The sequence below is a fragment of the Neopelma chrysocephalum genome, unplaced genomic scaffold (assembly GCF_003984885.1).
Source record: "Neopelma chrysocephalum unplaced genomic scaffold, ASM398488v2 Primary Assembly neopelma1_25, whole genome shotgun sequence".
NCBI classification, from domain to species: Eukaryota; Metazoa; Chordata; class Aves; order Passeriformes; family Pipridae; genus Neopelma; species Neopelma chrysocephalum.
Window position 1 is genome coordinate 40,281,023 of NW_020897694.1, and position 12,125 is coordinate 40,293,147.

The following is a 12,125-nucleotide window of genomic DNA, read 5'->3' on the forward strand; positions in this document are numbered from 1 at the left end:
GACAGCCTTCAAGAAGCGTTCAGATGATACTCTTAGGCACATGATGTGATTCTTGGGGCTCTCCTATGCAGGGCCGGGAGTTTTACTTTGATGATCCTTGTGAGTCCCTTTCAACTCAGAATATTCCATCATTCTTTATAACACAGCATTGACTTAAATGAATAACTGAAGGAAATTAAAAGGACGATTGTGATGATTTGGGGTGATTTCTCCTCACTGGTTATGGGGAAATTCCTTTGGTTTGAAGGGCCGTACCTGAAGCCCCTCTCACTCTGTATTAGTGAGACATTTGGGTTTTTTTTCCAAAAAAAAAAAGAATTTTTTTTTTCAAAGACGAGAGAAATATGAAATGCACAAACCTAAAACTCTATCAGAACCAGACCCGCACCTCCTTGCCGTGCAGCCCGAGCAGAGGAAAGCCACCCCGCCGCCGCCCAGCCCCGCGGGCACGGAACTGCCCTTCCCAGCGCCCGGCCCCGGGCACGGGAGGCGGGACCCGGCGCCCGCCCCCGCCCCTCGGAGGCGGCAGGAGAGTTGAACTTGGGAGCCGCAGCTCCGTCCGGGGCCGCGGCCGCGGCGCTGCTCGGCCTGGGGAGCGCCCGCCCGCCGGGGGCCGAGCGCGGGCGGCCGATGGACAGGCGAGAGGACGGGCGGGACTGGGCGTACAGGTAGGGCTGGGGGGATGAGGGGTGGGTCCGGAGCCGGGTCACCCGCGCAGGGAGGGCGAGCTGTGCCGCCCTGAGCGCTCGGAGCCGCGAGGGGCGGCCGAGGGGCTGCGAGGAGGGGAACCCCCCTACGAACCGGCCACGGCGCGACAGAGGGCACCGAGCAGCGACCATGAAACCTCCCTTGCCCGAGGGCAGGTCAGGGAGGGCAGCTTCCTTAGAACCTCGCGTCCTGACTCGTTTTGCCTTTCTACCTCAGGAACGGAGTTGAGCATGATATTTATCTCTGCTTGCTGCCTGGGCAGTCGCAGTCGTAGTTGTAAATATGAAATGTGTGTTCATGGAGGTGTTAGGGGCTTTTTTTGGGTGTTTTCACGTTCTGTGTCTTATGAGAAACCTGTGTCGGGGGTCTCGATGTCTTACACCTGTGGCTTTTGTGTCGGATATGAGAAGTACACGAATACTAAGGTGACTTTTCTGAACAGCCAACTAGGTAATAACAATTTGAGGTCTGAATATTTAATTGTTCCTCCTCTGATTCATGCTTTACTACCTGTGACACTCCCGTGAGCCAGTTTTCCCAAGGCTGGGCCAGTGCTGCTCCATGGCCAGATTCCTTTTCCATGAATGAAAGGGGTGGTGTTTTAGGAAGTTAAGCCCCGAAGTCTGCCTTGAAACCTTTTCTGAGAGAACAGACTCCGTCTGCCTGTTTAACTTCTACAAAGCCTATGAATGTCCTGTAGGGGTGATAGCTGGCAGGTATAAAGTGCCCTGGGAAGTTGCCATAAATCTAATTTAGCAAAGTGACTTGATATATTAATCTTAGAATCAGCCACGCAGGTCTGAACTCTGTTAGTGTCGCGCTGCCTGAGATAATGTGCTATACAGTGAAAAATTGTAAAAGATAATAAGTGGTTTTGGTACACATATAAAGTAGGCGGATTGATACAAGGATTTGTCTCTTTTTCCAAGTCACACACTTTCATGAAGAAGATTTCAGAAATTACCCACTGGAAAAATAATTTTTGTAACTTGTACTATTTGTTGTCACTTTTCTGTGCAGAACTGTGTGGAAAGAGAGCTGAGGTCACATTGGAGCTGTTGTGCTATACCTTCACACTTTTCAACTGTTTGTCTGTATTGTGGAGAAAAACTCCTCCCAGATTTCTGTGTGGTCATAATTTGGGTCAGTTTTGCAGACAACAGATCCTTTGGTCCAAAAACTCCTTGCTTGTAAAAGCAGTGAAATCTGTAAAACCGACTGAACAATGTGTGTTTAAATTAATGTACTTCAGCTTTGATATGCTAAATGGAGTGTAATAGTTTGTGTAAAATAGGTTTTTGCTGGGAGGAGGGAGTTTTGAGCATGGTTTTTTTCCACTGTAGGTATGTTGAAACATGTACGAGAATTCTTTTTTATTTTGTAGGGTTGATCCGTATGGGTTTGAAAGGCCAGAAGACTTTGATTATGCATCCTATGAAGCATTCTTTTCCAGGTACCTAGTGGTACTCACTAGAAGAGCAATAAAATGGTCCAAGCTCCTAAAGGGGAATAACAGTATACAGAAGAGCTTAAAAGGTGAGCTGTGTCTGCTTATAGGTAAAAGTGCATTATGTTGTAACCAATATAAATGGTATTCAATGGCTTTGTGGTTTGGGATGTTAAATACTATTTCTGTCTTCATATGAAAACTGGTAGTGTAAACAGTGATAATACATAAGCAGGTATGCTGTTGTTAGAGGGATTTGATTTAAAGCTTACAAAGGAGTAATCCTTTTTTGGCATATGCTATAGTATCTTATTACATCTGTAACCCAGATATTATGGCCACTGGCACTTCAAGATGCTGTTTTGCAGCTGTTTGTTGTATTGTAATCTGCTCTCTCTTTAAAAAGACATATAGAAGATGCCGTCTTGAACCCCAGGGATCAGGATTTTAGGGTTTTCAGGTGCTGACTCTAACAGTTCTTTAGATTGCTGAGATGTTCTAGCTTTCTTTATCTTCATTTTCTAAAATGACATTTACCACACAGCTGAAAAGGTGCATAGTAAGAACTGATGATAAATGCCTTATAAAGTGAAGTAAGTAAAATGAATACGGGAGCTAACGCAACATTGGATACGCTGCTGATGAAGTGTTAATGTCTGCTTCAAAAAGCAAGAAAATCTCTAGTAATGAATCTCTAGTAATCTTGAAAAACAGACAGGTAGAAATAAATGGAAAGAATCAGAAGGTGCCAGAGAGTCCTGTGGAACTAAAGGGTGGGGTTTTCCTCACACTCTTTCTTTGGGTTATGTTTTCATATAAGCATCTAAATTTTGCTTTTAATGGTGCTATTCAACTTGCTTTCTTTTGGGTGTCTTTTGGAGGTGGGCAGAGTTCTCCATAAGTATGTTAAAGAAAAAGTGAATAAAACTAAGCAAAAATTAATCATGCATTGACTGTAACATAGCTAAATACTTAGAGCTGTGCTTGAGGTGCAGACTTTGACTGGTAATTCTGGTGGTTTTCTTTTGGGGGTTTTTATCTTGGCACCAGGAATGGGATGATAACTAGTGAGAGTTTTTAAGTGTAACAGTGTATTTTGTGTACAGATGTCCATTTTAAGTCTGAGAAATCCCAGAAAATGTAGGTTTGAGCTGTAGCTGCTAGATCATATGCTGCTAACCAGAAAGTATCTACTCTACTATCTTATTTTTCTTACAAATGTAAAGAAGCTTTTTTTTTAAGAGTGTCAAGTTTGAATATAGTGATAACTTTGTGGTATTTTGAATTGGCGAGGATTTTGATATTCTGCAGAACTTAGTCTTCTAGTTGTTATGGAAAAATAATCTCAGGTTTTGATTTATCTCCTCCTCCTCTTAAAATGTGTTAATGGTAACAGTGGCAGCTTTTAGCAATTTCTTTGAGTTCATTTCATTTCTCTTTGTGTTCTCAGTTCCAGCAGTGCAGACACAGAATGTAACTGTGATACAAACAGTGTGAATGCCTCTGGTCTTATTTTGGAGCCAAAACTTTGCCCCAAACTCCACCAGATTTCAGATGGTCATGCTGTCTTACCAGACATGTAATGACAGTAACCTTTAGTGTGACTTTAATTGTCTCTAACAGGCTGCTCTGTGTGAAAAAGGGGATTCTGTAAATCCACTGGGTGGACAAGAGCAGTGGCTCTTGACTTTCACAAACCCTTGTGGTCTGGTGCATCATCTGTGACATTGGTAACTTTTGCTAAAGATACTTGGATTTGTAGGCTATGCATTCTCATGTACATATGTAATATGTAATTCTAAGGAGAGTAACAGGAATAAGCAATGTTGAGGAAATGTAGTTCGAGTGTAGATTCAAAGTTATTACAAACAGCTTCCCGCATTATCCTCAACTGATACCGTGGAGGAGACTGGAAGGTTGACCTGTGCAATTACTGATTTTTAAATACTTTCCTTCTTATATCAGTGTTAGGATTGAAGTCCATTGCATATGCACGTGGAATTGTGTAAGCAATTGTTTAGGTGTGTGCTTTATCCTGCAAGATGATCCTGCCGTGATTTCCTCGCAGGCAGTTGGAGAGCAGAAGGTCTGCTTGATTATGCACTGAATTTCCCTCCTCCAAGCCCTGACTTGGTTGCTCTGAAGCTTTGCTCAGGAGCTGCTGGCTCTGCCATAAGCTAGAACTGAGAAGAATATTTGATTTGCCACTTCCCTCCCAGAATGCAATAGCTGTATTTGTGATCCCATGTTTTGAGTTCTGTCAGGGCCGTTTCAAAGTGTCTTACTGTGAGCAGACGTGAGAGGGGCATTGTACATGTGGTAGCTCAGGAGTTCCACACCCATTTGTCTGTACACAGAGAAGCTCATAATTTCTGTCTGGGTGAACAGGAGGAAGTGAGGACTTATGTTAATTTTCCAGTTTGGAAATGTGGCATGTTCACATGCTACTGTGTTTGCCTCATATCCAGTGTGGTATGTATGTATATAATTCTGTTCTACTATAAAGAAAAATAATTAGAGGAGGTTTATAGCAATGGTAGTGTATCCAGGCAGTGTATCCTGTTGTTCTGTATTACAACCTGCTGGCAGGGTGGGTCAGGGAATTTTGGCTGATAGTTCCTTTCACTCATTCTCCAGGCTCTTTGTTATTTTTTGGTATTTTGTTTCTCCCTCTACCCTTGTTATCTTCACCTAGTTTCCACTGCATGTGAGAACTTTTAGTCATTATTCATCACTTGCCTCCTTTCTCTCTCTCTCTCTACCACTACTGAGATCCTCCTAATGTTTTCTCTTCTCCATTCAGCTCTGTCTTTATGGGACCAAAATACAGCTTTCTGCTCTGGCTTGCTTGCAAGTGGGCAGCAAACTGTCTGACATAATTGCTCAAAGTAGCCTAATTCTGACCAAAATTGTGCCACATGACAGAATTTGGCTGTAAGTGGATTGGTCAAAACTGACCAGTAGCAGAAGACGCTTTTTGGTCTTTGATAAAATACAGTGCAAGGTGAAAGTAAATGTACTAAACAGTGGTTTTAACAGGAGCACTTCTGTTCCAGCCAGGGGCTGGAGGAAGGAGCTTCTTAGAAAATCAGTTTTCATGTTTGACTGGAACTTGAACGTTTACAGCACAAGTCTGCTTTGTCTCTTCTGTGATGTATTCATAAAATAAAATTTTCAGTTCCTTTTTTATGATGTTTTCTGCTCTTTTGTAGAATTCTTCTTCTGGGGCCCAAGTTTGTTTGTTTCCTTAGCATGCAACAGTAATTGTTAGTAACCGAAAAAGTAATAAGTGCAGATGCTTCTCAAGATGACACTCTTCTAATATTTTTAAGATGAGGTAGCTTTTGTTTTTAAATGGTTTTTTTTGCTGCATAAACCTAGTCTATGTTGTAGAGTGAAACGATGTTAAAGGGGCAAAAAGGTAAATACAACTCTTATCTAGAAGCAGAAGCTATCAAAATTCTCATATTCTACCATTAAATGAGGACAGGCAGATGTGACTTACTTTTAAATCTTGCTACTATAAGTAGTGCACAGTATTAGAAAAATGTTATTTTCTGCATATTTGAAGTTACTTTGGGTATTTGTTAGCACTTTTAGACTACTACCCTATCATGCACCTGTTTTATCTCGTGACAAGAAAAACACGTTTAAAAAGTGTGACTCTAAACTTGTGAAACTGTCACTAAGTGTCAGAGATAATTGGATTATTAAAAGAGGAGGTTTTTTGCTTAAAAATTAATGTTTCATATTGCCTCTGTTCATAATGAACAGAGAAAAAATTTTACATAAAACACACATAGTGAAGAAATATTTTTAAAACTTAGATTACGTTGTGTACATTCTGGTTGTCCTGAGTGTGATGCTGTGTGCGGATGCTCAGGACTTGGTGTTATTCAACAGTGCTGCTTCTGAGATCAAGCCCTTGGTTTATAATTGGCATTGGATGCGTGACTGGAGACTCATGCACGATCCGGCTTCATCTGTGAAACCTTCTTAGGTGTTAGAGTGGGACGATATTCTGCAGTTGAATTGTTGTGGGCTTTTCAGTTCCTGAGGTTAATGTGAAAGAAAGCAAACCATAAGAACATATTTGTATAAAACAACACAATTTTGTGCACAGAATATGACATATATAAATAATATGTTTATATATAAAATTGCAACTGTCCTTGTTTTCAAAACTGCTTTGCTGCCTCCTGTATGCCAGTTTGCAGATTCTAGCAAGTATGATAATGGTGTGAGGATGAAAAGCACCATGTAAAGGGCTTTTTCCATTCCTCAGGGAGTGGGGGAGCTGGGTCAGTAGTCACTTGGGATGATACAAGCTTCTGGCTATTAGCATGAGAATGATGACACTGAGGAATAATGAGTGTATGCTGTGCTGCAGGGCTGCTTTCCCCTTGTGCCACTGTCCCTGCTTCTCTTGAATTTAATGTGTGTTGTTGGATGTGGATGTTGGCTATGCTTCTAGAATTTACAGTTGTTCCAGAAAAAGATACCATTGGAATTATGTGTTAAAATATGATCATATCCAGTATTTTAGCCAATAAGTTTGCTCCTAGAGACATTTGCAGGCTCGTCTGAATGTCTCTTCTTGCTAACCTAAATGGGACTGGTTCTTCATATATAGTATAGTATGGCCAGTCTTCGCGAACGAAGATTTTTTGGGAAAGGTTTCTTACCTTTTGCTATATCCATCTATAGGATTTCTTGAGCATTAGAGTTCAAAAACTTGTAAAAAAAGATGATGTGAGAATTATTAAGCCACCATGGAAACAAGTGAGTTATTTCCAGTCAGTCTAAAAGAAGGTTGTAGTTAAAGTCACTTTACAGCTGCAATAGTAGACTGTAACCCATAATATAAATCCTTATCAAAAAGATAAACAAAAACTACCCTGAAGACCAGGTGTTTATTACAAATATATTTCTTTGAGGGAAAGTACCAGATTTTAGGTGGGTGAAATGCCCATTATATGTGCATAGATTTATCTGTTGACACTGGGGAAGCAGCTTTGGTTCCTAAAGAATAGGTGGCTGCAATTAGATGGAGTGTATTTAGAAGGTCTGTCTGAGTTGTAAAACCTTGTTTAAGCCTGCTGTTTTTAAGGCCTTTAATTTAGGCAGCATTTACTTTGACTTACAGATCTTCATGACTGGATAAAACCTGGCTAGGTAATGATATTCTGTGTGTGTAATTTAAGTCCCGACTCTCATTTGAGTCTCATAGAAGTTAGGGATGAGAAGTTGATGCTTTAATTCATAATGTCTCATTCATTTAGTAAGAAATGTCTGGTTGCTTTATCATTTTATTCTCCCTGAAAAAAACAGAAAATCTCAAACATTCAGTTGCTCTTTTTGGGTCAGAAGAGGTAATGCTGATTTAGGATTATGTACCAATGAGCAGCATTGACTCCTTATTAATATTTTTCATACCATTCCCAGGAGGAAGCTGCTTTGGGTATCATTAGCCTGATGCTTCTTCCTGTAATCTTGCATCCCAGTTATTTAGACTGAATCATCGGCTTTAAAAAAACCTAAAGCACACCCTAATGATGAATATGATGCAGGAGATAAGAGCTACTTTAGATTTGAAAAGACTTCCCCAGTTATTCCAGGAAGAATCATCTGCTGCTCACTCACATCTCCAGTTCTTCCAAAGGGTCCTTTAAACAGCAGGCACATATTTCATATTCCTCAGTTTGAGCCATGATTTCAGTGGTGAGATGCTAAGCTGAAACCCTGGGGTGAGTTAACATGGATACTAGAGCATAACAAAAGGGAAAGAGCTGTCATGTCAGAGGCCACTGGTAATGTAGGAAAAATCAGTGCTTGTCTGAATTAAAAAGAACAAAGATCAAGGGCAAACTTTGCTGTTCAAATCTCCATCCAGAAAGGCAGAAGATGAGGAAACGATTAAAAATTCTGGTGGGGGAAGAGAAGAGGAAGGAAAGCCTGGGTCTGGAGATCTGTGTGGGGAGTCTGAGTGACAGGAATTTAATAGTGAATCTAAACTATACTATGCAGCTGCGAAGTAAATGCTTGTCCTTAACGGTAGCATAGGAAAGAAAACATAATAATCTCTAGTCAAGAGTTTTCCTATGACTTCTTAACTTTTGGTTGCTCATTTCCAAAAGAATGATACAGCTGGATTTTTTTGTTTATTTAATAAAGGAACAAACAAAACCAAACTTCTTGTTTTGCAGTGAAGAGGTATATCAGGAAAGGCATCCCCAATGAACACCGTGCATTGATCTGGATGATTGTGAGTGGGGCCCAAACCAACATGGAACAAAACCCTGGATATTACCACAGACTGCTTGAAGGAGAGAAAAATGACAAGCTGCTTGAAGCAATCAAAACAGGTTATTGTCTTGATAATGCAGTTTATCCGTGTTATCCATTCTATGTCCTAAATGTTAGAGATCAAGTTATGTCATGGAAAACTTAATGTTTCTGTAGTAGTGGTTTAAGTGCTGAATTAATGTAAATTAGATTAGCCATAAGCTCTTTAACAGCACAGATCTCTCCAGTTCATCATGTGGTTAAAAGCATTAAGGAATGCATTTAAGGAAGATTAGAAATTATTTGGGAAGGAACAAACTAGAAAACAGTATTATGTCATGTCCTAAGTGATTGAAGAGTTATAACTTTGTGCCATGAGACCTGCCTTTGAGTCTGTTTCTCCATATTTCTGTTCCAGTAGGATACTGGAGAAGCAGCAGGGATTGTTGAAGGTGTGGTACACAGTCCATATGAGGCAGGTGGAATATGCTAGGATTTCAGCTTAAGGAAAAAGACTGCTAAGAAAAAGCTGTTAATAGATTTATCTGAATTATAAATGGTGCAAAGAGGATGAATGGGGAGCAATTGTTATTTGTTTCTTGTAACTTAGGAACCAAGGATACAATGAAATTTGCCATATCACTGCATTGTGGTATTTGTTACTGTGCTGCAGAGATTAGAAGAAGCATGAACTGGTTTAAGAGGGAATTTGATAAAATGACAGGTGGAGGAATCCACCTGGTACACGAAATACTAAACACTAAATGCAAATCCCTGGGAGAAGTGGAGGAGCTGAAATACCCCTCTTGTACTAATCCAGTTTCATATGCACTTTCTGTGAACTTTGATCAGTGGCCGATACTAGTGACAGGGAATAAGGGCAACCAGACCTTAGACTGACCCACTGGGAGTAAAAAGAGGCAGCAGGTAATGGCAAGGAAGTAGAGGTTTGATGTAATTGATGTTTGTCCTGAAACTAGTCAACCTGCTACAGCAGAGCTTTTATAGAGAAGCTGATGTTGGCTGAATTGCCCAGTTAATAAGTCAAGAGGTTGGGCTGCGCTCCAGTCAAGGACAATGCTGAGGTGGTTTGGTTAGAATGGCAGGTACAGTTGTTGTCTTCTTCCTGTTGCAAAACCCAGGTATTTAAAGTTTGGGCTGTATGGATTTTTATTCGAATTAGGATAATCATCTGAACACTTTTGGTTTATGCCAAGTTTCTTCTCTGCCTCTCCCTGCAACAGCAGCACTTTGGGCTTTTGGGACTACACACCTTAGTAAGGCATTTTGGAGCATAAACTTTCACGTTCCTATGAATATGAAGACTAGCCAGCCTTATGTCCTGCTCAGGACTTGAAACAGTAGAGCTCTAACTATGAATACAAAGAGAGCTACTAAGATGACTTTCTAAAGTCAGCCTCGGTAAGGGCCTGGAGGAGGTTCAGACTATTCAGTTGGGGTAGAATTGCTGCAGCAGAGTTGAAAACGATTTCTTTTGCAGTACTAGACAAAGACATGAAGGGTGATGTTGTGTCAGTAGGTGGCTTTTTGCACAGGTTAAAATTAAATAAAAATATTTTTGTGGCGGAGGAAAAATATTGGAAGAAGATAAAGATCTATTTGTGAGCTATTGAGGAAAGAGACTTTTGGAAGATCTACTGCATTGATTGGAAAACTGCAGAAGAGAAAATTAAAAGTGAGGGAAAATATAAAGAAAAACAGCTTGTAAGATTTTATTGAAGGGGGGAAAAATAAAGTGAGGACCTCGGACTCCAGAGTGGTAGATTTCCCTTTAGAAAGGAAGAAACAACGTGAACATAGAAGTGATGGAAAGAGCAAAGTACTTAAGGTGAATGGAAACTTTGTGTTTAATGTATTTAATGAACTCCTGATTGTGCAAATTCTATAGTGCGATTTAGCTGAGAACTGTTTCAGTTTGAATTATTGTCTGACATTGATTTTGGTTTTGCCTCTTATTTTCCCATTACTGTAGTTGTTTTTAACAGTAGACTAAGGTAAGGTGTGGAATTCTACTGCTGTTCATTTTTCATGGTTGCAGTTTCCAAAATTTTCACACGAATGTGCTGTATTTAGTCCCACATTCTGGCTGTAAAGTTACAGCCCAGCACAATGCTGTGGTTTAAAAACAAGGGAACAGCAACAACAGGGGAGAGCCAGGAGGACAAGGAGAACAAGGTCAGTGAAAGATTTCATTTCAAATTCAGTTTAAAACGTGTAAGAGCCAGTGTGTCCTGTTTCGTTTGCGTGCCCAGAAGCTCCAAACAACATTCATGTATGTTTGGGACTTGTTTTCACATGGGAGAGTCTTTAATGGGGTATAATAAGGTTAAAAAAGGCAAGGTAGACTGTGTAAAGAAGTGGTCTAATCTTTAAAGAAAAGTCTGATTAGTAATAGCAACAGAAGTCTTTCAGCTAATTAAATCTTTAATCTGTTCTTTCACCAGTTTTGCCCTTTAACTTCCTGGTTCTTAACTGATGAACTGTATTGCTGATTTCTTTTTTTATATAGTATTTGCTGTTTGAACATTTTGTTTTTTTAAAAAAGGGAAACATAGGAGAGAGCAGGCCTTGTATTCTAAGCATAAAAACAAGAGTTTGGAGAATGCAGGTCTTTAAATGTTGATGAAAATTTTCATGTCTTAGTTTATGTGCACATTTAGAAGGGCATGCATTCCTACTATTCTTTGTTGTTCATGTCCTATTATAGTAAAGTTTAGTAGGAGAAATGACGTTGGCAGGATAAAAAGTGGCTGTCCTTCTAATTCGAAGCTATGTCCTGGTTACAAAAAGGCTGGGGGGTAAGTTGTGATGTCTTCCTTGCAGTAATCTCCCCTTAGGCTGGGCCATTGAATTTCAGAGTAGATGTGTCTGTGCAGCTAATATCGGCATTTCCACTTATGTGTTTCATGAGGAGGAGTTGTAGGGGCTGTGAAACCCAAGGTCTGATATTTATCAGTGAGTCCTCTGAGCCTGTGCTGTGCTATGTGACTGCTGACATAAGGATCTGACTGTGTGATGGTAGTTGCAGGATCCTAGTTGAGTTTATGATGGGTTCAGAAAAGTAATTCAAACAATGGTCGTTGCCATTTCACTGGAGACAGGGAACATTTTATTATCAAAGCACTAATAAGCTTCTCTGCATGTTAAACAATTAGTGAAGGTTGGGAATTTTCACGTGAGTTTAGGGCATTTAACCATGCAAGAGCAAGGGGAACAGCAGTGTGAGGTCTTCTGGCTCTCTGTAAGAGGAGCCATATCAGGTCATATCCAAATGGCTGCCTCCTCTGGTCTTTGGTCAACCAGAACAGCTAAAGGGAGAACTGGAGGAGTAGTGTGTGGTGATACTTCCTCAGAATGTTTTTCCTAGTCTCAGATTATCTGATGTTTGCAGAGTTTCTGAGACATATCTGACCTTCTTTGTGGCCTTCTTCCTAATTCTGTGCTCCCATACCTAATTTGTTTATAAGAAGTAGATCTGCACACAATGACATGATAGTCATAATTTTGGGATTTATCTAGCAGTATAAAGTTCTAATGTTCATTTCCCTGCTTGAAAAGAATTCCAAATTTTTTTAATATATATATTTTTTAATATATATTTTTTAATATATAACTTTCCCCCTCCCAAACTGGACTAGTTTGAGGCTGTGTTCCTTTGGACACC

General features: G+C 40.2%; 1 protein-coding gene across 2 annotated transcripts in view; it reads left to right on the forward strand.

Moving 5' to 3' along the window:
* The first annotated feature begins 557 nt into the window (after positions 1-557).
* GRTP1 (growth hormone regulated TBC protein 1) overlaps positions 558-12,125 on the forward strand; it is a 33,574-nt gene continuing 22,006 nt past the window's right edge. Inside the window, exons 1-3 of one of the 2 annotated variants that reach the window (XM_027675044.1) lie at positions 558-668; positions 2,093-2,244; positions 8,362-8,520. In XM_027675044.1, coding sequence (XP_027530845.1) covers positions 631-668; positions 2,093-2,244; positions 8,362-8,520 — 349 coding nt within the window. In that variant the 5' untranslated portion in view covers positions 558-630. The remainder of the gene's footprint in view (positions 669-2,092; positions 2,245-8,361; positions 8,521-12,125) is intronic. The other variant, XM_027675046.1, reaches the window with a different exon arrangement.